At 40.9% G+C, this 23827-nt stretch overlaps 1 protein-coding gene across 1 annotated transcript; it reads left to right on the forward strand.

Annotated features, from left to right (window-relative positions):
* The first annotated feature begins 16166 nt into the window (after nucleotides 1–16166).
* LOC132834189 (UDP-glucuronosyltransferase 2C1-like) lies at nucleotides 16167–17771 on the forward strand. The gene has a single exon (XM_060852855.1). The coding sequence runs from the start codon at nucleotides 16167–16169 to the stop codon at nucleotides 17769–17771; it is 1605 nt and encodes a 534-aa protein (XP_060708838.1).
* Nucleotides 17772–23827: the final 6056 nt, after the last annotated feature.

Here is a 23827-nt window from a genome sequence, read left to right on the forward strand (position 1 = left end):
GAGATATATATGTTTGCTCAGAAATAAATTTTTATTTTCCAAGTGAAATAAGTCAAAGCAGCTTTCTTGATAAACAAAGTAATAAATTACAAGCTAATCTTTTTTTGTTTTAGTTGAGGTGAATAGTCAGTATGAGGTCTGCTGTGTAACATTGCATTCACTTTCTTAATAACATAACCACAAACACCCAATACATAAAATTCCAAAGTTCTTTTGGGACCATTTCTTTAGATTGGAAAAACTACAAACGGCACTCCAAATTTTAGAATTAGATTTTATTGTCATTTGTACTCAAGTACAACAATACAGTGTAAAGTGTATAAAATCACGATTCTCTGGCACCATCTTAAAATACAAAATTAAAACTTAAAAAAAAGGAGAAATGAAAGAAACGTTGAAGACTCTGGGTCTGTACAGGATGGAGTGTAGAAAGATGAAGGGGGGGATCTCATTCAAACTTGAAGAATACTGAGAGGATCAGATAGAGTGGCAGTGGAGCAACATTCTGCCATAAAATCTGTGTCTTATGATCCTATTCTCCACAATCACTTGATGAAGGAGCAGTGCTCTGAAAACTAATGCTTCCAAATAAACCTATTGGACTATAACCTGGTGTTGCACGATTTTTGACTTTGTCCACCTTGGTCCAACATTGGCTCCTCCACATCATGACAACTCTTTAGAACTGAGGTGAGGAGGTATTTCTTCAGCCAGAGGGTGGTGAATCTGTGTAACTCATTGTCACAGACGTTTGTGAAGGCAAAAAGAGAGAGATAGATGAGTTCTTGATTAGTAAATGGGTCAAAAGAAATGGGGAGCAGACAGGAGAATGGGGTTGATAAATATATTAGCCATGATCGAATAACAGGATAGACTTGATGGGCCAAATGGTTTAATTCTGCTCCAATATCTTATGCATTGTTTTTTAGTCTTAAAAGTGGGCAAAAAGCTGATGAATTTATTGAGGGGGTGAGGATTTAAGGATAGTAGTATAAAATTGATCCAAGTAGGATGAGGAATATGACAGCAGTAAATTATGGATATGGACTAGGAAGGAAAAAGGAAAATCAAGAATAAACTTCCACCACCTGTTATTTTGCTCAACCGGTATTCTCATCTTTATTGAGAAGGAAATGGAGTTCAATTCAACAATTTGTTGCAAACAAACTTGCCAAATTTGACATCTAAATGAGTATCATACTTCAACAGAGGTGTTGTCCCAGGTGAAGTGAACAGCCCCTGATATTATCCAAATGGAACGAAACCCTTCAAGATTCTACAACAATGCTCTTGCCTGAACCAACACCATCAAAAATTGATTGACTAGTTATTCATCACACTGGTAGGATCTTGTTCATGGAAAACAAATTGTATTTGTCAACATCAAACAAATTCTAGAATTGTTAAAACCTATTGCATGCATATCACTTTTCAGTTCTAAAAAGCTGCGAAATCTGAACTTGTAACTCTCCACAGAGTTTGCCTGATTTCAAGTATTTCCAGTACCTTCAGCTTTTATTTCAGATTTCCACATCACCTGCAGTATGTTGTCTTCACAAAATTCTCAGTTCTGTTTAATAAATAACTAATAATTTCATGGCTCAGAAAGCGACTTGTGGAATTGCTTGGCATGCGTATACTGAAATCCAACTTAGGCTGTGAGCTTTAATTGGGACAGCAAAATCAATAATAATGCCAACATATTAGAAATACAGTTTAGAGATATATTTGTGTACATAATATGAAGAATTTTGACATTAATTTTGCAGTTTGGAGCAGCATTCATATCAAACATTGAGAAATTGGGAAAAGAGTCAAAAAATAAGTTTGGGTTTGTGAGTGTTGGCCACAGAAAAAAACTTTTGACGAGATTTTAAGCTGAGCTATACCACTGGAACAAGAATATCAACTTTGATTCTTTTGGGGCACTTGAACTTTCTAGCTAGGGTTTTGATAGTCAGGTGGGAAGCCAACTTTTGATTAGACCTTTGTGTTTTTATTTTGTATATTCTGCCTTTTTTTTGGCTTTTTGTTCCATTAAATCTGTCAAGCAGTATAGGGGAGGATCAGATAGTGGAAGCTTACTTTCAGTCGTGATGTTATTCTGAGGGCTGTTGGAGCCTCCATTAATCTTTGGATTCTCACGTGCACATGGCTGTTTAGCCACTGAGATGATGGTATTCTGATTCAGGACGCTCTGGAATCAAGCAACAAAAAGCTTTCTGAGGAAAACGGAGATTTTCAAACCAGTTATCCCAATATCTGATGCTGTGGGCTGAATAGAGATTTTAATTAAGAATAAAGTGACAAAGTGGTTTGAAACATTTCAGAACATCACATGAATTTTCCTACCTCACTGTCTGAAAGAGCCACATATTTGAGTTTACCAGTAACACAATGATAGTACCAGCATACGTGGAAATATACAATTAAAAGGAAAATGCAGTTACATTAAGTGAATATGCAAAACTGTGACAAGAATGCTTTTGGTATAGGCATATGTGAGGGTATCCACTCTGCACTTAAAAAGGATAGAGCAATATGCTTTGTTAATGGTGAGAGGCATGAAATATTTGAGACCCAAACAGATTTAGGTGATTATGAGCACACTTTGCTAAAATGTCATAGACAGGTCTAGGAAAAACACAAAAAGGCTCAATGAGTATTGGCCTTCATATCTGGAGACTGGAATTCCAAGGAGCAAACATTATGCTGCAGTTACAAAGTTCAAGTTACAATACTCAAGACCATACGTAGTCATGTGTTCAGTTCAGGCCATCTTATCTTAGGATTAATGTACTGGTTTTGGAAACAATTCAGCACTGATTTCACTAAACACATAGCTAGATTCTCAGGACTTAATAATAAGAAGAATTTATACAAACTATTCCATTCCCTGGAATTTAGATGGTTAAAAGGTGATATGATCAAAATGTTCAACATATTATTGCATGATGATAGGGTAGATAATAACAAACTATTTCTGTTGGTTAGGGAGTCTAGAAGGTGACACAGTGGCTCAGTGGTCACAGTTTTAGGGACCCAGGATCAATTCCATCCTCAGATGACTGCACATTCTCACTGTGTTTACATGTGTTTTCTCCTGGAGCTCCAGTTTCCTCCCACAATCTAACGATGTGCAGGTTAGGTGGATTGGCTATGCTAGATTGCCCATAGTATCCAGGGATATGTAGACTCGGTGGATTGGCCACGGGAAGCCTAGAGATGCAGGGATGGGGTGAGTCTGGGTCAGATGCATTTTAGAAGGTCAGTGTTGGTTCGATGGACGGAATGGCCTGCTTCCATATTGTAGGGATTCTAATGGGCAGAGTCTAATGGTTAGAATGAGTCCATTCATGAGTGAAGCTTGGATGCTCTTCTGAATGCAAAAGGTAGTTGAGTTTGGAAGTCTGTTCCACTTATGGTATTTTACAGTAGGATGGTTACAAACTTTAAATCTCGCATAATTTTGTTAACCAAATTCAATGAGAGATATGCGGCAATGGTGGCTAAAGGGAAGTAATTCACAGATCAGCAATGATATCATGGAATGGTAGTACAGGTTTGAGTGGACTTCTGTTCCTGTAACAAATCAAAATTAATGTTATGTCTAACTGAGGTAGTTCACTGAAAATCCAGCCCTGTTCCTCTTAGAATCATAACGACAATTAAAGATTATTTTATAAAACTTGGCAGAATTCCCAATTTCCGTGTCCTTTAGATCCAAGGTTGATCGAAAGCATGGACCAGGTTTCTGTATTTAACAAGCAGTACTAATTTATACAAATCAATTGATTCTAGCTACAAATAAACAAATATGGACCATTGACAGATAATTAGTTAAATGTCTAACTCATTTACAAAGCTCAGTTAATGCGCACATACATATAGGCACAAGAAAAAGTTTTAAAGGTGGAGGGAGTGACTGGGAAGATAGTTCAACAATCCCTGTCCAGAGCAATCACTGAGATAATCTTTTTGGTATGACAGGACTGGTTATTTCTCAAAATTCTTTCTTCTGCCACTGAATGTAGTTAGTAGAACTGATAAGGGGGAGCCAGTGGCTGTGGTTTATTTGGACTTTCAAGACATATTGATAATGTGTCACATAAGAAATTAGCATTAAAATTAAAGCATATGGAGTTGGGAGGTAGTGTATTTAGATGGATAGGGTGTTAACTGGTGGACTGGAAACAAAGTGTAGGAACAAATTAGACATTTTCTGATTGGCAGTCGGTGACTAGTGGGTATGTCAGGAATCGATGCTTGAATCTCAGCTATTCACAACATATATTAATGATTTAGATGAGAGAACTAAATGTAGTACTTCCAAGACTTGAAGACAACACAAGGCTGAGTGGGAGGCTAAATTGTGAGGAAGTTGCAGAGATGCTTCAGTGTGTTTTGGACAGGTTGAGTCAGTGGATGAATGCACAGCATATAGAGTATAATGTGGATAAATGTGAGGTTATCTATTACGGGACAAAAAAAACAGAAAGGTGGATCATTATCTGAATGGTGATAGATTGGGAAAGGGGGAGCCCAATGAGACCTGTGTGTCCTTGTGTACCAGTCATTGAAATTAAGTATGCAGGAACGGTAAGTGGTGAAAAAGGCAAATGACACATTTCCCTTCACAGGGAGAGAATTTGAGTTCAGGAACAGGATGTCTTGCATTTGTATAGGGCCTTGGTGAGATAACAGCTGGGTATTGATGTGCAGTTTTGGTCTCATTATCCGAGGGTCCTGGGATGGCAGGATTGGCAGATTGAAGACAGACTTCATCAGTTAAGATAATATTCATTGGAGTTTAGAAGAATAGAAGGAAAATCTAATAGAAGCCTATAATATTCTAAAGGACCTCAATGCAAGAAGGATATTCCTGCTGACTGGGGAGTTCAAAACACAGGACACAGTCCAAGGATATAGGGCCGGCCATTTAAGGCTGCATTGAGATGAAGATAAATTTCTTCATCCAGACAGTCAAGAACCTGTGGAATTCTCTGCCACAGGAGGTTTTTGAGCCAATATGATTCAATATTTTCAAGAAGGGGGTAGATCTAGTTGTTAGGGCAAAAGGGATCAAAGGCTGTACATGGAAACAGGGTTTTGAGTTGATTGATCAGCCACGATCATAGTGAATAACGGAGCAGGCTCAAAGAGCCTATTCTTATTTCTATTTTCTGTGTTTCTGTTTCACTCACTTGCAGGAGGCACAGAGTGACTGGTTCATATTAATAAAGTCGCTGATATATTGATTAAGTTCAAGCCTACAGGAACTGATGAGCGAAATAAACTGGCTGTCTTCAGGCTTGAGGTGTTTTGTTCACACCTAGCCATCATTTTAACTTGTCTTCATTTGGAAGTTGGCTGTAGGCCCACTTGGCTCCTGTGGAGATCGAGGAGAAAGTGAGGACTGCAGATGCTGGAGATCAGAGTTGAAAAATGTGTTACTGGAAAAGCGCAGCAGGTCAGGCAGCATCCAAGGAGCAGGAGACTCTCCTGCTCCTTGGATGCTGCCTGACCTGCTGTGCTTTTCCAGCAACACATTTTCAGCTCCTGTGGAGATCGTTCGTGAGGCAATCGGAGCGTCAGCAACATGCACGGGCTGTGAAGCTTCAATAAAAACATTTCAAAAAGAACTCACCTCGCTGAAATGAACTGAGAACCTCTGTAAGCCAGAAGTGAAGAGGGGACCCACAATCAGACTCCCTGGGTCTCTCCTGCTTTCAGCTCTTCGCCACACCCTCTGTGCGGTTTAAACTCTCGCCACATTGTGACAGAAAAATGCTGTGCAGAGGGTCTAATTTCAAATCAGTCCTAACAGGGAAAAAAAAGTTGCTAAACTTCCTACATTCACATGAGACTGATGCCAACACTCCCTGGCCTCCTGCCAGGAGTTGAAAAGGAAATGTTCGTGTCTTCCTCGCTTCACTCGTAAAAACGTCCCCTCAATAGCTCAGACATTCAGTCTGTGTTTCATGTTGATTTTTGCTGCAATTATTGATTTACAACTTCCCCAAACCCGCATCGATATACTTACAGTATCTTTCTGTACATGTTCCTCTCCGTAATTAAAACAAAGGGGAGGGACAGTGGCCAAATGGTTAGCACTCCATTCCCACCTAGGGCACTTGTCTATGCAGAATTTGCACATTCTCCCTGTGTCTACGTGTGTTTCCTCCCACAATCCAAAGATGTACAGACCAGGCCAGGTGAATTGGACATGCTAAATTGTCCATAGTATTAGCTGCATTAGTCAGGAGTAAACACTCTATAGGGTAGCTGAATGGTTCTGGGTGGGTTACTCTTCAGAGGGTTGGTGGGGACTTGTTGTGTTGAAGGGCCTGTTTCCACACTGTAGGGATTCTAATTCTAAATTCTTACAATGTGGACTGAGAAAGGAAATGGGCGAGGGCAAGGTGAGAGTCAAGAATGTGGTGCTGGAAAAGCACAGCAGGTCAAGCAGCATCCAAGGAGCAGGGGAGTTGACATTTAAAAGCCTTTAATCAGAAAGGAACCTCCTGCCAGAAGTTTAAAAGGAAATGATTGTATCTTCCTCGCTTCACTTGTTAAAAATTTTCCCTCAGTAGCTCAGATATTCAATATGTGTTTCATGTTGGATTTTGTGGCAAATATTAATTTACTACTTCCCCAAATCCATACCTATATATTAACATTATCTTTCAATGTGGACTGAGAAAGGAAATGTGAGGACTGCAGTTGCTGGAGGTGAGAGTTGAGAGTGTGGCGCTGGAAACGCACAGCAGGTCAGGCAGCATCCAAGGAGCAGGAGAGTCTCCATTTCAGACAAAAGCTCTTCATCAGAAAGGAAATGGATTGGTTTCAAAACAAAGGATCGCAGGCAAGATTACTGCACTTTTTAATAGCAAGTTTAATAGCTACTCTTTATAAATGCTGAATAAACTGCTTTTTGTTCAAGCAGTGGCCAGAGGAGTACTAAGATAGCGGTAAAGCCCCCATGAGACCAGACCATGCGGTTGTTTTTTCATTTGAAAGAGATGGCTGATGGTTGTTTAACTTCAGGTGAGGGGAGAGTCTCTCACAGTAACCTCAGCCAGTGCAGGAATTGAATCCATGTTGTTGGTGTTACTCTGCAACACAAACCAGCCAATGCAAGCAACAGAGTAAACCAACTCTCTGTGCCATGACAGATTGGTCATGCATGCTTAGTTAATTGATCTGAAAAGTGATGACTAATTATCGATGACCTGCTGCGCTTTTCCAGTAACACATTTTTCAACTCTGATCTCCAGCATCTGCAGTCCTCACTTTCTCCTCGATCTCCACAGGAGCCAAGTGGGCCTACAGTCAAATTCCAAATCAAGACAAGTTAAAATGATGGCTAGGTATGAACAGAGCGGGAATCTCTCTCTCTCCTCAAACTACTGCCGAAGCCTGAAGCAAATGCAAAACATGCATTGATAGGTGTGGTTCCGAGTGAAGTGGGCTGTGGCCAGATATGTCAGGGGTCAGAGGAGAGATTATGAAAAGAAATTGGACAAAGTTGGGTGTTTTACCTGGATGAGCTGAGGGTGAAAAGGGGGACATGACTGAGGTGCGTCAAATTATGTGGGGCATAGCCGAAGGTAGACATGAAGGAGATTTTCCCCTTGATGAAGATGGCGCCATCTATAGTCTTTCCTTGCCAGCTCCTGAGTGCAGATCTAAATTTCCTATTTTCTACAATCGTTCTACACTCTTTAAACTTAATCGCATACTTTTAAATAATTACTAATAACTATGTTTTATACTGAATGGACTCACAAACTTTTAATATTCGCCTGTACCTGTGTGTTTGTTTTTGTCGCTGTTTACCTTATTATTTATAAATCTGTGCTACTCATCTGTGTGATCTGCCTGCACTGATCACAGGACAAAGCTTTTCACTGTGCATCGGTACATGTGACAATAAATTCAATTCAATTCGATTCAATTCAGTTGAGGGGATGGGCTTCATAGGTTTAAGGTAAGGAGAAGAGGAAAAAGAAATACCCAGAGGCTGGTAGGAACCTGGAACTCTCTGCCTGTAAAGTTAAGATACAAAAACCCTCATAACATTTAAGCAGGTGAAGGAGCCAGTGTTGGGCTGGGGTGGACAAAGTTAAAAGCACAAAACACCAGGTTATAGGTTCGGTGTGGACTAGTTGGACCGAGGGGCCTGTTTCCACACTGTAGGGAATCTAATTTAATTTTCCAGCATTTGACCCATTGTCTTGGCAAGTGTACAACTAACTACTGTTTAAATGTTAAAAATCACACAACGCCAGGTTATAGTCCAACAGGTTTATTTGGAAACACTAGCTTTCGGAGCACTGCTCTTCATCAGGTAGTTGTGAGGTATAAGATGATAAGATAAAGAATTTATAGCAAAAGATTACAGTGTCATGCAACTGAAGTGACCATATGCACCACAACCACCTGAGGAGTAGCGCTCCGAAAGCTAGTGCTTCCAAATAAACCTGTTGGACTATAACCTGGTGTTTTGTGATTTTTAACATTTAAGCAGTACACTTGCCAAGGCAATGGGTCAAATGCAGGAAAATTAAATTGGATTCCCTACAGTGTGGGGACAAGTCCTTCAGCCCAACCCAACCCTCCGAAGAGTAACCCACCCAGACCCATTTCCCTCTGACTAATGCACCTAACACTATGGGCAATTTAGCATGCCCAGTTCACCTGACCAGCACATCTTTGCATTGTGGGAGGAAACCAGAGCTCCCAGAGGAAACCCATGCAGAACATGCAAACTCCACACAGACAGTTGCCCGAGGCTGGAATCAAACATGTGGCCCTGATGTGTGAGGCTGCAGTACTAACCACTGAGCTGCCATGCCACCCAGGTGTTTTTTTTAAACCAACACAGATTTGATAAACTGTTGAACTCTTTGATTCTAAAGTTACTTGGTTTTGCATAAAGCTGATCTCACTAATTAAATCTGTTTATCATTAAACTTATTTTGAGATTAATGTGTGCTTGCAAGTTTTAATCAATTTTCCACAGGCTTTCTTTTACAGTTTGTTTTTGCAGAATGTTGTCAGCTACTGTTTGAAGTCTCATTAGGCTTCAGCTAACAGGTGTTTTTGCAAGATTATACCATTAATCCCAGATATCAAACAGTCCCTAAGCATCTCATTAAGGGTTAAACAAGCCTCAGCCAGCCATCTTCACCTCGCCAAAAATCCCAATAGAGGTTCCCATAATTCTTGAATTGCTGAGTAAAATCTATAACATTTCAGAATTGGAAGAAACTTGAGGTCATTCCTAAACTATGATTTGGAGATGCCGGTGTTGGACTGGGGTGTACAAAGTTAAAAATCACACAGCACCAGGTTATAGCCCAACAGGTTTAATTGGAAGCACTCAATTTCAGAGCACTGCTCCTTCATCAGATGGTTCCTCAACTACGTCTGTCAATTCTTGAAAGGTTTTGGTATCTGGTGCCTCCAGCAGTCAGGCTCCTGATGACAGAAAATACTGCAGCTCCGCAGACTGTCAGGAGAACTAGACATTGATTTTCATCCGTCACAATGTCAATTACCCAGAAAAAAAACCACATTCTTTCTGGATATGTTAACTGGTGCTCCAAGGCAGAATTTAACAAGTCAAGCTTCCCACACCTAGGCATGATGCAAGAAGTGCTTACCCCAGCTCAAATACAACTGGTGTGAGCAAGTTTCTTCAAGATTTTGCTTTATTTTCACCATTACTGAAATAACTCCACAGAAGCTCTTTGAAATAGTCCTTGATTTTAGTCCTGCCTCTTCACAGTCAGCTCTCTGAGTATCAGTATCTCTGTCACTCCCCTTTTTATCTTTCAGACAGGGTTCCGCAATTTGACCAGACTAAGAGCCTCAAACAGGGAGCTCATGTTGTAAGAGGTCCAGCTAGTTGATCTCATCACAATCACCGAGTAAAAAGTGAGGTCTGCAGATGCTGGAGATCAGAGCTGAAAATGTGTTGCTGGTTAAAGCACAGCAGGTTAGGCAGCATCCAAGGAACAGGAAATTCGACGTTTCAGGCCAGAGCCCTTGGGCTCTGGCCCGAAACATTGAATTTCCTGTTCCTTGAATGCTGCCTAACCTGCTGTGCTTTAACCAGCAACACATTTTCAGCTCATCACAATCACTACAATCTCCAGTGTTCAGGAGCAGCCTTTGGCCATCTGAAGAACAAAGTGTTTCATAACAAAGACTTTGAATCCAGTACTAAGCTCATGGTCTGGAGGGCTGTGTTGGTACCTGCCTTTATTTGGGCCTTTGTCCTGTCTGGGAGCAGCAGGAGATAGAGCGAAGGTGACGCCGGAACTCAGAGGTTGCTGGGAAGGTAAGGACTTAGTATATATTCTTACCTTTGAAGCGATCTTTTACTTGTCCGGGAGTAGTGGGAGGAAGAGCAGAGGTGATGTTGGAGACCAGGAGGTTGCCGGGAAGGTAAGGACTTAATATATATCTGTGCAGCAGCTAAACCTGAGATACTACATGTTTAGTATTTCCTACCACCTCCCCCCACCCACCCCCCCACCCCCAACCAGAAGAAAAGAACTCTGGTAAAGTTTTTTCTTTCATATATCTAAGTGCATTGTTTGGTTTTATTTAGTTGATATCAAGCTAAGGCTTACATTGACAGGAGACCTCAGACCCATGGCATGTGCCTCTTGCTTGACGTCAACCACATCCCTGACTTGTAAGAAGTGTGTCCAGCTGCAGCTCTTGTTTGACCACATGACGACTCTGGAGCTGCAGAGTCAGAGGTCTGGATGGGTCAGAATTTGTAAGAAACATCCAAGAGAGTTTTCAAGAGCAATATGTCGATAGTCCAATGAAGGAAGGGGCCATATTGGACCTGGTGTTTGGGAATGAGCCAGGCCAGGTGGTAGAAGTTGCAGTGGGGGATTTCTTTGGGAATAGTGACCACAATTCTGTAAGTTTTAGAATATTTGTAGACAAAGATGAGAGTGGTCCTAAGAGAAGAGTACTAAACTGGGCCAAAGCCAAATTATATCAAAATTCGGCAGGACCTGGGAAATGGGGATTGGGGGCAGCTAAGTCCACATTTGATGTGTGGGAGGCTTTCAAAGATAGGTTGAATATAGTGGAGGATAGGCATGTCCCTTTGAAAATAAGGGATAGGAAAGGCAAGATTCATGAACCGTGGATGACAGGAGAAATTGTACGATTAGTCAAGAGGAAAAGAGAAGTGTACATAAGGTCCAGGCAGCTAAGAACAGAATGGGCCTTGGAGGAATATTGGGAGAGTAGGACCAATCTTAAATGAGGAACCAAGTGGGCTAAAAGGGGTCATAAAATAACTTTAGTGAGCAGAATTAAGGAGACTCCCAAGGCCTTGTATTCATATATAAGAAGCAAGAGGGTAATTAGAGAAAGGGTTGGTCCACTAAAGAAGGAAGGATGTGTGGAGAACCTGAGAAAATGGGTGAGATTCTCGATAATTACTTTGCATCAGTGTTACATGAGGAGAGGGATTTGATGACTGTTGAGATAAGTGATAGATGTTTGTTTACTGTGGATCATGTTGACCTAAGGAGGGAAGATTGGTTGGGTAGGCTAAAGAATATTAAGGTGGACAAATCCCCAGGACCCGATGGAATCTATCCCAGGTTGCTGAGGGAGGCAAGAGAGGAAATAGCTGGGGCCCTGATAAATATCTTTGGAGCATCCTTAAACACAGGTGAAGTGCCATAGGACTGGAGGGTTGCTAATGTATTCCCCCTGTCCAAGAAGGGCAGTAGGGATATTCCAGGTAACTACAGACCAGTGAGCCTGACTTCAGTGGTGGGAAAGTTGCCGGAGAAGGTACTGAGGGATAAAATCTATTTATATTTTGAAAAGAATGGGCATAACAGTGATAGGCAACATGGTTTTGTGTGGGGGATACTGTACCTTACCAACTTAATAGAATTCTTCGAGGAAGTGGCCAAGTTAGTATATGAAGGAAAGACTGTTGATGTCATATACCTGGACTTTAGTAAGGCGTTTGATAAGATTCCCCATGGTAAACCAATGGAGAAAGTGAAGTCACATGGTGTGCAGAATGTTCTAGCTAGGTGGATAGAGAACTGGTTGATAAACAGAAGACAGAGAGTAGTAGTTGAAGGAAGTTTCTCGAAATGGAGAAAGGTGACCAGTGGTGTTCCACAGGGATTAGTGCTGGGGCCACTGTTGTTTGTAATATACAAAATGATTTGGAGGAGGGCATTGGTGGACTGATCAGTAAGTTTGCAGATGACATGAAGATTGTCAAAGATTGCAAAAAACACAGGGGATTGTCAAAGAAAACAGGAGAATATAGATAGACTGGAGAGTTGGATGGAGAAGTGGTAGATGGAGTTCAATCCAGGTAGGTGTAAGGTGATGCATTTTAGGAAGTCTAATTCTAGTGTTATGATTTGGAGGTGCCGGTGTTATACTGGGGTGTACAAAGTTAAAAATCACACAACACCAGGTTATAGTCCAACAGGTTTAATTGGAAGCACACTAGCTTTCAGAGCGCCGCTCCTTCATCAGGTGATTGTGGAGGAAACAATTCTAAGGCACAGAATTTATAGCAAAAATTTACAGTGTGATGTAACTGAAATTATACATTGAAAAATATCCTGTTTGTCTGTTGAGTCTTTCATCTGTTCAAATACCATGATAGTTTCACTTCTTTCATGTGTAAATAACAAGACCTTTTTTTAAAAGTTGCATTCTCAGGTTAGCTGTAACAATGGGTGTTAGCTAGACAATATGGTGGAAGTGTTAGCCCCCGTGTTCTCTGTCTACGCCATGATGTTTAGATTTATTCTAATCTAAAAAGTGAGATAACAGAGTTTTACATGAATTCATGCAGTTTTTGAGCAAATTACAATGTAACTCTGCAAGTACAAATTCACCTCACAAGATATATATGTACATTTGGGTCTATGTCTGTCTGTGTATCTGTCTGTCTGGGTTGGGAGTTGTGAATGTGAGAGAGAATGTACGTGTGTGTAGTGAGTGTAGAGTGTCTTAAGTCTGGAAAGGCTGCATGTGTGAGTGTGGGAGAGTGTGTGCATGTTTGGGGTGGGGGATTGTGAGTGTCTGTGAGAGAGAGTGTATATGTGTGTGCATGAATGTAGAGTGGTCTAAGTGTCTGAGAGGATGCTTGTGTGAGTGTGGAAGTGTGTGTGTCTGTAAGAGTGTGTGTGAGTGTCTGTGTGCGTGTCTGTGTGTGTGTGTGTGTCTGTGTGTGTATAGTGCAATGGTGGTCACCTGTAATGTGACATGAACCCAAGGTCCCGGTTGAGGCCCTCCCTATGAGTACTGAACTTAGCTATCAACTTCTGCTCGGCCACTTTTCGCTGCTGCCTGTCCTGAAGTCTGCCTTGGAGGATGGTCACCTGAAGGTCCGAGGTCGAATTCCTGGACCACTGAAGTGTTCCCCAACTGGGAGGGAACACTCCTGTCTGTTGATTGTTGTGCGGTGCCCATTCATCCGTTGTTGTAGCCTTTGCTCGGTTTCCCCAATGTACCATGCCTCAGGACATCCTTGCCTGCAATGTATAAGATAGACAACGTTGGCTGAGTCACATGAGTACCTGCCATGTACAAGGTGGGAGGTGTTCCCACGTGTAAAGGTGGTATCCATGCTCACACTCTGACATGTCTTGCAGTGCCTACCATGACAGGGTTGTATGGAGTTGTCCTGTGAGCCGGGCAGCTTGTATATGGCAGGTATTCATGTGACTGGTGGATAGAGTGGTCAAGAAGACATATGGTATGCTTGCCTTAATTGGATGGGGTATTGAGTGTAAGAGCTGGCAAGTCATGTTAAAATTGGGCAAGATTTCGATTCGGCCGCATTTAGAATACTGTATACAGTTCTGGTTGCCACAATACCAAAAAGATGTGGATGCTTTGGAGAGGGTGCAGAGCAGGTTCAAGAGATGTTGCCTGGTATGGAAGGTGCTAGCTATGAAGAGAGGTGGAGTAGGTTAGGATTGTTTTCATTAGAAAAAAGGAGATTGAGGGGCGATCTGATTGAGGTTTACAAAATCATGGAGGGTAGAGACAGGGCGGATAGAGATAGGCTTTTTCCCAGGGTGAAGGATTCAATAATGAGAGGTCATGTGTTCAAGGTGAGAGGTGAAAAGTTTAAGGGGGATACACGCGGAAAGTACTTCACTCAGAGGGTGATAGGTGCCTGGATCGTGTTGCCAACAGAGGTGGTAGAGACAGGCACAGTAGATTCATTTAAGGTGCATCTAGACAGATGCTTGAGTAGGTGGTGAGCAGAGGGATATAGATGCTTAGGAATTGGGCGACAGGTTTAGACAGTAGATTTGGATTGGCTCAGGCTTAGAGGGCCCGTGGGCTGTAAATTTTCTTTGTTTCTCATTCTTAGAGACCTGGACAATGTGCAGAAGAATTTTAAATTCCGAGAGAAATACTCTTGCAAATCCAATGGCAGAATAGACTCAAGTCAGTGTCCTCTTTTTTTATGTCTTGAAGTCTTCCAACATATTGTCTGCCTTTCCAGGACCCCACCCTCCCATTTATTCAAATACACCTTCAGTGATATCTGAGGTGCTACCCTGCTTCTAGAGTCCTCTTTATTCAGTTGTGCCCCTTTGACCCTATTTTAACATTACTTTCAGTTTTTCAAGTTTTCTTCCCCAGCTCCTGCTACCTAAACATTGTCCCTTATCCCTAAATAAGGCTTTCCCAATTGTAATGTATTGCAACATTCATTTATTTATATCTGTATATAGCGTGTTCTCAACTTCAGCTCTCTAGTGTTCTCCAACATGCTTATTCTACACTTATGTCTTCTCCTTTACTGATGTGAGTCTTATTTTACTATCAAGGTTTGCATGAAACCAAAATGTTGCACATACTTCTATTATTTTTTCCCCTTTCAATAAATTACAACATTACACTCACTTTCCTAATCACTTACAGTCCTAACCTAGTAACCTTTTGTGATTTATGCATCAGGAACCTCAGAACTCCAGTTCCGAAATTGCCCACATTACGCTCCATCCACTAAATTTTTGCATGCTCAGATAATAAATACTAATAAGCTTTACAACTGCAAGTAACTTTACAATTACCAATATCACTTACAGTTGTTAAAAAAAGGTTCAAAAAATAAACAAGTATAATACTCGCTAACAAATTTTTATCTTTTACTGTGACATGATAATTTGATTTTTTGCAGCGTGCAGGTATTTCAAAGACTGAGTGCCCTGCTCTTCTAGACAGGTCTGCGTGCTCCGTCCACGTTTAAATTGAAAGTATAGGTCACTACTTCAGTGAATGGCACCTCTTCCCTCACTGCAATGAAATTTGTCGTTCATCAAATTGCCAATCCTATAATCTGTGTCCAGCCGTAATTGGTGATGAGCAGTTACACTTTATTGCAAGGTGGTTACAGTGAGTGAAGAAGGCTTGCAATATTAATAATAGACTTTGGAGATGTGCAAAAATGTGCAGGTTAGCTGGATTGGCCATGGTAAATACAGGGTTCCAGTACAGAATTGGGCTTCTGGGTCTGGATGGCATTCTGATTGGAGGGTCGATGTGGTCCGAATGGGCCAAATGACCTCTTTCCACACTGAAGAGATTCAATAATCATTCCGTGAGAACAGTTTTGGGCTCCCTACCTAATTAATGATTGAATTGCCTTAGGCAGAGTTGAACAAAGTTTCACAAGGTTGATTCCTGAGTTCAGAGATTTGACTCATCAGTTAACAGCTGACCAGAAGAGCATTATATTTCACCTGAAGTTGGAAAGCTAATCTCATTGCGAATATGACATTCTTCGAGGGTTCGCTGGGGAGGAAACTGAGAGGCTGTTTCCCCACTAGAGAGTCCACAACCCACGGTCATATTAGAAAAAGGATAAAATTCTTCAGAGTGGTATAAATCTCCAGAATTGTCTGCTGTAGAGGACTGTGTAAATTCAAGAATGACATCAGTATATTTGGGGCACTAAGGGAATTTGGGGAAGGGAAATTTGAGGTAATTCAGCATTAAGGAAACATAGTAGGACCTCATATTGGTCTAAACATATTCTTATTTTATTATTGCACAGAATCTTATGTTATAACAACATTTCTTTTCAATTATCCAACAGGATCCAGATGCTATTTGCTCACAATATGGATTGTCTTGCATGGAAAAGTAGGTTCCAGATTGCATTCACACTCAGTGTCTTCTTCATCCTATCTGGCTCAATTACTCAAGGGGCTAATATATTGGTTGTTCCTGTGGATGGAAGCCACTGGATCAATATGAGGATTCTAATTGAACAACTGAAACCACGTGGACATAACATTTCTGTGCTTCATTTCCCAGGAACTTTGTACATTAAAGAGAAGCCTGATCTATATCAATCCATTATGGTTGGAGTGCACAGAGCTGCTGGATATAATAACAGTGCAGACATTACCCAGAGTTTAATAAAAAACGCATTGGAAGCTTTACAGAATGGCTATTACTCTTTTGCATTTCATTACGAAACTATGTCTTTTCTCCTCAATTTTCACACATGGTCACGAGAGTGTATTATTGCAATTTTTCAAGACAAACATTTGTTAAAACAACTGGAAATTGCCCACTTTGACTTAGTACTGACCGACCCCGCTTTTCTTACTGGTTCAATTGTGGCTTATTATTTCAAAATCCCCATAGTGTACAACGTCCGATGGGTTACTACTGGAGAAGCTCAGTTTTTAGCTGCCCCATCACCACTGTCCTTCGTCCCAATCCCTGGTTCCAGATTGACGGATAAAATGAGTTTTCTTCAAAGAACACAAAACGTATGTCAAAGTCTGCTTCAAACGCTCATGTTAAATAATTTAGTTGAGCCAATGTACAAAGATCTCTGCCATCGTTATCTGGGCCCAGACACAGACATTGAGACTGTTCTTCTCAGTGCAGATGTGTGGCTGATGAGAGTAGATTTTATATTTGAATTCCCAAGACCTACCATGCCAAATATTGTTTATGTTGGAGGATTCCAGTGCAAACCATCAAAACCTCTAGAGGCAGAGTTTGAAGAATTTGTCCAGTCCTCAGGGGAATATGGGATTATTGTCATGTCAATGGGGACCATTGTCAGCTCTTTGCCAATGCATATCACAATGAAAATAGCAGAGGCCTTGGCTCAAGTGCCTCAGAAAGTTATCTGGAAGTATGATGGAGAGATCCCTCCCAACATTGGAAATAATATTTTACTGTCAAAATGGATCCCTCAGAATGATCTACTAGGTCACCCAAAGACACAAGTCTTTGTTGCTCATGGTGGCACCAATGGAGTTTATGAAGCCATCTATCATGGGGTGCCAGTAGTTGGCATACCTCTGCTTTTTGACCAGTTTGATAATTTACTCAGACTTGAAGTCCGAGGTGCAGCAAAAGTGATGAACGTTGCAACCATGCAGTCAACAGATCTACTGCAGGCAATTAATGAGGTTATATATAACACCTCTTATCGGGAGAACATGCAGAAACTCTCCGCTCTCCACAGAGACCAACCCGAGTCTCCAATGGAGAGAGCTATTTTCTGGATTGAGTACGTTGCCCGACACAAAGGGGCAGCACATTTACGCTCAGAATCTTACCGACTCCCCTGGTACGTTTACTATTGTGTAGATGTGATGATCTTCCTGGTGTCTTTGTTCTTCATGTTTACTACATTGTTAGTCCTGCTATTGAAGAAGCTTTGTAATATATCTCGAAAGAAGAAACAAAAGACCCAGTAAGGTTTTTACTTTGGTTTTGAATTCTATCACATTGACAGTAGACTCCTTTATTCCTGTATCAAATACAATTATGTTTAATTTTAAACAAACTTTGGTGAGATAACACTGGAAAAGCATGGCAGTAAATAGTGATTATTAGTCAATAAGAGCGGGTACGAAGGGTGAATTTCTGTTTAGTAGAATGTTTTATCTGATGCAACACTGCTTATGTTATCCTCATAACATAGAAGGCAACATATACATGATATAGTATTGGAGAATGCAATAGACATGTATTACAGCACAATACGATATACAAATATTACATTCATGAGCACATCAATATTTGGGCTCACATTAACTATTTGGTTATTAACAGCAGATTGCTTTCATTAGCCTGTCGTGCCACATGCGATCTCAAGTAAGATGGAGTCTTTGACTTTTATACCATAAGGTCACATGCTACGATACAGCAATGATCATGAGCATCATTCTTAAAGGTATACTGACCATGAGAGATCAAATACAATTCCATGTGTGGTGGAGAGTTTAAATAAGTTTGTGAGGCCTCTGAGGTTCACTGCTGAAAAGGTGTTGCTGGTCAAAGCACAGCAGGCCAGGCAGCATCTCAGGAATAGGGAATTCGACGTTTTGAGCATAAGCCCTTGACCAGCAACACATTTTCAGCTGTGATCTCCAGCATCTGCAGACCTCATTTTTTACTCTGAGGTTCACTGGTAAAGATACCCATTTGATCTCAGTCATCAGATCAGTTCTTTCATGTCCAGAGATTGCCAAGTTTTTGCATATATCAGTAAATTTGAGCCCTCTCCTATACCCTCTATTTGTGTTGGTCATGTCCTGGCCATTGAAAGTAAGTTTCTCTGTAGAGAGCTTTGATAGGCTTGAATACACACCAGGCATAAGCAGCTGGTTTCATTTACACTGCTGTGAACTTCATACAGTACCACATCATTACATACAAAAAAGGGCATCAAGTTTTATAAAGCGTTGAGCTATGCAATTCTACTGAAATCTTGAAAGAGCGAAGGTGACCATTGTAAGAATAATGTGATCTTACAAAATATTGTTTTGAAGACAAAGATTATTCTACACTTGGCAGTGGTTTCTTGTTCTTGATGTGAGATAATCTTCATTAATGCTAAATGAAGAATCATATTTCTTAACCCATTAAAACAATGTCCTTGTACCAATTGATTTGAAACACCTGTTAATGAAATGATCAAATTATTAATAAAGAATAAACAAAGCTTTTGAATGATTTGTCCATTTTCTTTGTTGATTTTGCAAATACTGGTAACACTTCCAAACATGCATCCAGGAAGAGAGTGGGACCAAATGTTCAGAAAACCCTGGATATTGAGGAATGCGCAGGATTGGATAAGGAGAAAATGTGGAACCCTATGGTCGAACCCAAGGGCTTAGAGCACACCTGAAGCCCCAGAGGGGTATAGAATGTGCAACAAGTTACTTTGAAAAGAAGGTAGGAAGGCAAGGAAGACCATGAAAAAAAACACTGGCGGGTTAAATAAGGGAGAATCCAAAGGCATTTACAACTATGTTAGGAGCGAGATAATAACTGGAGATAATGGGAAGATTGAATGATGTCTTCACCCAACTCAAACATCTGGAAGGAGGTATAAATTAGGTTCATGTCAGTCTCATTGCTCATGACACCACACTGACCTGTCATGGTCTTTGTGATGTAGCTTCCAGGCTCTGTCCCCATTTTGATCATTGACCATTAGATATAGGAGGTGAATTAGGTCATTCAGTCCATTGGGTCTGCTCTGCAGATATGCCTCTCAATCCTATTTTCCTGCCTTCTCCCCATAACTATTGATTCCCCTACTAATCAAGAACCTATCTATCTGTCTTAAATACACTCAATTACTTGATCTCCACAGCCTTCTGCAGAAATGGGTTCCCACAGATTAGCCACCCAGTGGCTGAAGAAACTCCTCTGCATCTCAGTTCTTAAGGGTTGTCCTTTCTGTTTCAGGCTGTGCCTTTGAGTCCTAGTCTCTCCTGCTAGTGAAACATTCTCTTGAACCTCCACTCAATTCATGTATCTCAGCACTCTCTAAGTGTCAATGCGACTCCCCCCTCATCCTCCAAAATTCTATTGAATGCTAACCCAGACTGCTTTCACCTTCCCAGCTCCTAAGCATTCAAAACATCACATTGAGAGCAAGTAGACATCATAGAGTGGCAGTTCGATGATGCTGGTCCCAGACAGCTTTAGTATCCACTTGCTTTGGTTCTCCAATGGTTGTAGATAAGGACAGTCTGCCATTTAAGGTTAATGTCATATTCGATGCTATTGTCTCAGAGGAAACAACACCACAAAGAATCCTCAAAACCCTGGTTCCACTTTGGATGAGTAATCTGAGGGGAATGTTTGAAGTAGAGTAGTATTTTAGTAGCAGTACTCTGGAACCTTCACATCAGCCACAATGAAACAACTTGTGCATTTCCCACAACGTTGCACGGAGTCAACAATTTCACAAAGAAACCAATATCATGTCTTTGGATGGAGCTCTGAGCTACTTAAGGTCATGCAGATGCAATATGTGGATCCAAAGTATTGATGCAATGGAGGGGGGATCAACTAACCACATACAACTGAGGCAAGATCAGTTAATAATGATGTGCAAACGCTTGGAAATGAGATAGTTGTACTCACTAGCGAGATCTAGAACTGGTCATTCAACGCTTATGAAGAAAATCAGAACATTTCCTTGACATTGAGATTTAGACACACAATGGTAAGGTCCTGGGGCGTATTGCTGAACAAGGGGACCTTGGAGTGCAGGTTCATAGTTCCTTGCAAGTGGAGTTGCAGGTAGATAGGATAGTGAAGAAAGTGTTTGGTATGCTTTCCTTTATTGGTCAGAACATTGAGTATAGGGGTTGGGAGGTCATGTCACAGCTGTACAGGACATTGGTTAGGCCACTTTTTGAATATTGTATGCAATTTTAGTCTCCCTCCAATAGGAAGGATGTTGTGAAATCTGAAAGTGCTCAGACAAGATTTACAAGAATGTTGCTAGGGTTGGAGGGTTTGAGATAAAGGGAGAGACTGAATAGACTGGGACTGTTTTCCCTAGAGTGTTGGAGGTTGAAGAGTGACGTTATAGAGGTTTATAAAATCATGAGTGGCATGTATAGGGTAAATAGTCAAAGTCTTTCCCCTGGGGTGGGGTCTCCAGAAATGGAGGACATAGATTTAAGGTGAGAGGGGAAAGATTTAAAAGGGACCTAAGGGGTAATTTTTTAACACAAAAGGTGGTGCGTGCCAGATTGTGACTTAATACTGACTGATTTCTTATAGGTCCAATGACCTACCAGAGGAAATGGTGGAGGCAGGTACAATTACAAAATTTAAAAGACATCTGGATGGATATATGAATAGGAAGAGTTTAGAGGGACATGGGCCAAATGCTGGCAAAGGGGACTAGATTAATTTAGGATTTCTGGTCGGCATGGATGAATTGGACTGAAGGATCTTTTTCTGCACTAAAATATCTTGATGACTCTATGATTTTCCCATATTTCTCATAATTGCTCAAGCTGCTGAGTGGCTGGGAAAAGTCTTGCCCTGCATTTGGTTTTCTGAAAGACACACACTTTTAGAACAAATATCCATATTAAATTCATTGGAAATATTAATTTCCAGCAGCTTTAAATCCTCCAATTGGCCTTTAGCAGTAAGAATCAAGGATTTAACGTTGACACTACCATTAATTCTAGGATTAGGTAATTTGGTCCATATGTTGGGCTTTTCAGGAGTAAAGCTTGGAAATAGCTCTACAAGAAAACTTTGGAAGAAATTTGGAACTCACAAAGGGCATGGGTAAGGGTTGGAAGTGATCTATTGGTGTTATCACAGGACTGTTAACACAGAGGCCCAGGTAATAATGATCTGTGGACCTGGATTTCTAGCCTGACATGGTAGATGTTAGAATTCTGAATTCAATAATAAAAATTCTGGGATTATGAGTCTAATGATGACTACAAAACCATTGCTAATTGTTGGAAAAACCCATCAGTAATGACCTTTAGGGAATGAGACTCTCAACCTTACTTGTGATTGGTCTACACATGACTCCAGACCCACAACAATGTGGTTGCCTCTCAATTGACCTCTGGATGGTAATAAATGCTGGAAGTTTCAGTTACAAAGAAAGACTGGATAGGCTGGGACCTTTTTCACTGGAGCACAGGATGCTGAGTGATGATTGCACGGAAGTTTATAATGCTTACTGTGAATGAATACAAAACAATAGGATGATTAGGTCAAGCAAACCTTCAATTTGAGATTAATAAACTTTTATCCATTGGAAGTTTTAAAGCATATGGGCCAAAGGCGGTTATCTGTAATTGTTTGTCATTAGACTATTGAATGACAGACCAGTCTTAAATGACTTAAAAGCCTTCTCCTGTTCCAATAGCTGTTCATAAATACTATTTGGAGATGTTGGAAATCAATAGAAACAACATCACGATGCCTGAGCTAACAAGTGAATGTTTTCACTGTGGAACAATAAACAACAGAGCTCATTTTGAACTCTTGACTGGAGACTGTGTGTGACTAGAACGATGTACAGGAGCAACCAGAACTCAGGTAAATCGATGCTGTTTCCAGCAAAAGGTGACAGAGAGTAAATTCCAAGGTTGTGGTGGAAAATCCAAGCCTCTAGAAAACTGATCGTTGCTATGCTGCAGCTTCCAGGGAGCGCATTGAAAAGCCTGACTGGCTTCCTGACACATTTTACTCAGCAATTTAGTGCAGTAGACCCCTGTTAAGGGGTGGACTCAAATTCCAGCACAGTCTTATGTGCGTCATGGCACGCCAAAAAGGGCCTTTTATGACTGATTTCCAGGAATCCTCATTTGCCATCAAAAAAGTGATGTTAAAATGAGTGCTCGATGGGAGCAGAGCAGTAACAATTCATCTGCTGACCTTTGAACAGAAAACAGAAAATGCCAGAAATATTAATAAGCTAGAGAGGGTTTAGAAGAAATTTACCAGGATGTTGCTGGGCATGAAAATTTGAGTTACAAAGAAAGACTGGATAGGCTGGGACCTTTTTCACTGGAGCACAGGATGCTGAGCGGTGATTGCACAGAAGTTTATAAAATCATGAGGGGTGAAGATAGAATTAATAGTAATGTCTTTTCCCTAGAATGGGGGATTTCAAGACTGGGAGCACATTTTTAGGTGAGAGGAGAGAGATTTTAAAAAGTCATGAGGGACAAATATTTTATACAGAGGGTGGTTCACATGTGGAATGAACTTCCTGAGGAAGCAGTGGATGTGGGTACAATTTCAATGTTTAAAAGACACTTGGATAAGTACGTGTGGGATACGGGCCAGGAGTGGGTAAATGGGATTAGTTTAGTTTAGGATTATTTGGGATTATGGACTGGTTGGAGTGAAGGGGTTGGTTCTATACTGTATGACTCTATGACTCTATAAATACTCAGCAACTCAGACAGCAATTGAAGGGAGAGAAACATAATTAGGTTGATAGCATTTAATTGGAACTGGTCAACTTTGATCTTGGCACCGTACCTGGGAATGATGAATGTGAAAATTTGGGAAGTGTGCAGAGTTTTGGTCTCCCTCTCTAAATCAGGAGTGATTTGCATGAAGGTTCACGAGGTTGGTATCTGGTTTCAGAGGCATGTCTTAGGTGTAACGCTTGCAGGACAGACACACAACCTCTGGAATTTAGCAGTTTAAAAGATAATGGCACAGCAAAGAATAATATTCTTATAGAATTTGTCAGAGAAGTTGTATTTCTAAACAAGACAGTCTAGAATTCATGGTTGCAGCAGCAGTGTAAGATAAACATTCATCAACCAGGATTAAGAATCAGTAAATTCTCTATCCGAGAGGAAGGTTGGACAATCAGTCAATGAATACGTTGAAAATGAATTGAATAGATTACTGGCAAAAGGGAAATTCTCAAAGGGAGATTTGAGGTACATCAGCCTTAGCTTAGTGAAAAACAAGAGTTTCAGTGGCCAATAGTCTTCAGCCTGCTTCT

Source organism: Hemiscyllium ocellatum, chromosome 39, assembly GCF_020745735.1.
Source record: "Hemiscyllium ocellatum isolate sHemOce1 chromosome 39, sHemOce1.pat.X.cur, whole genome shotgun sequence".
Lineage (NCBI taxonomy): Eukaryota > Metazoa > Chordata > Chondrichthyes > Orectolobiformes > Hemiscylliidae > Hemiscyllium > Hemiscyllium ocellatum.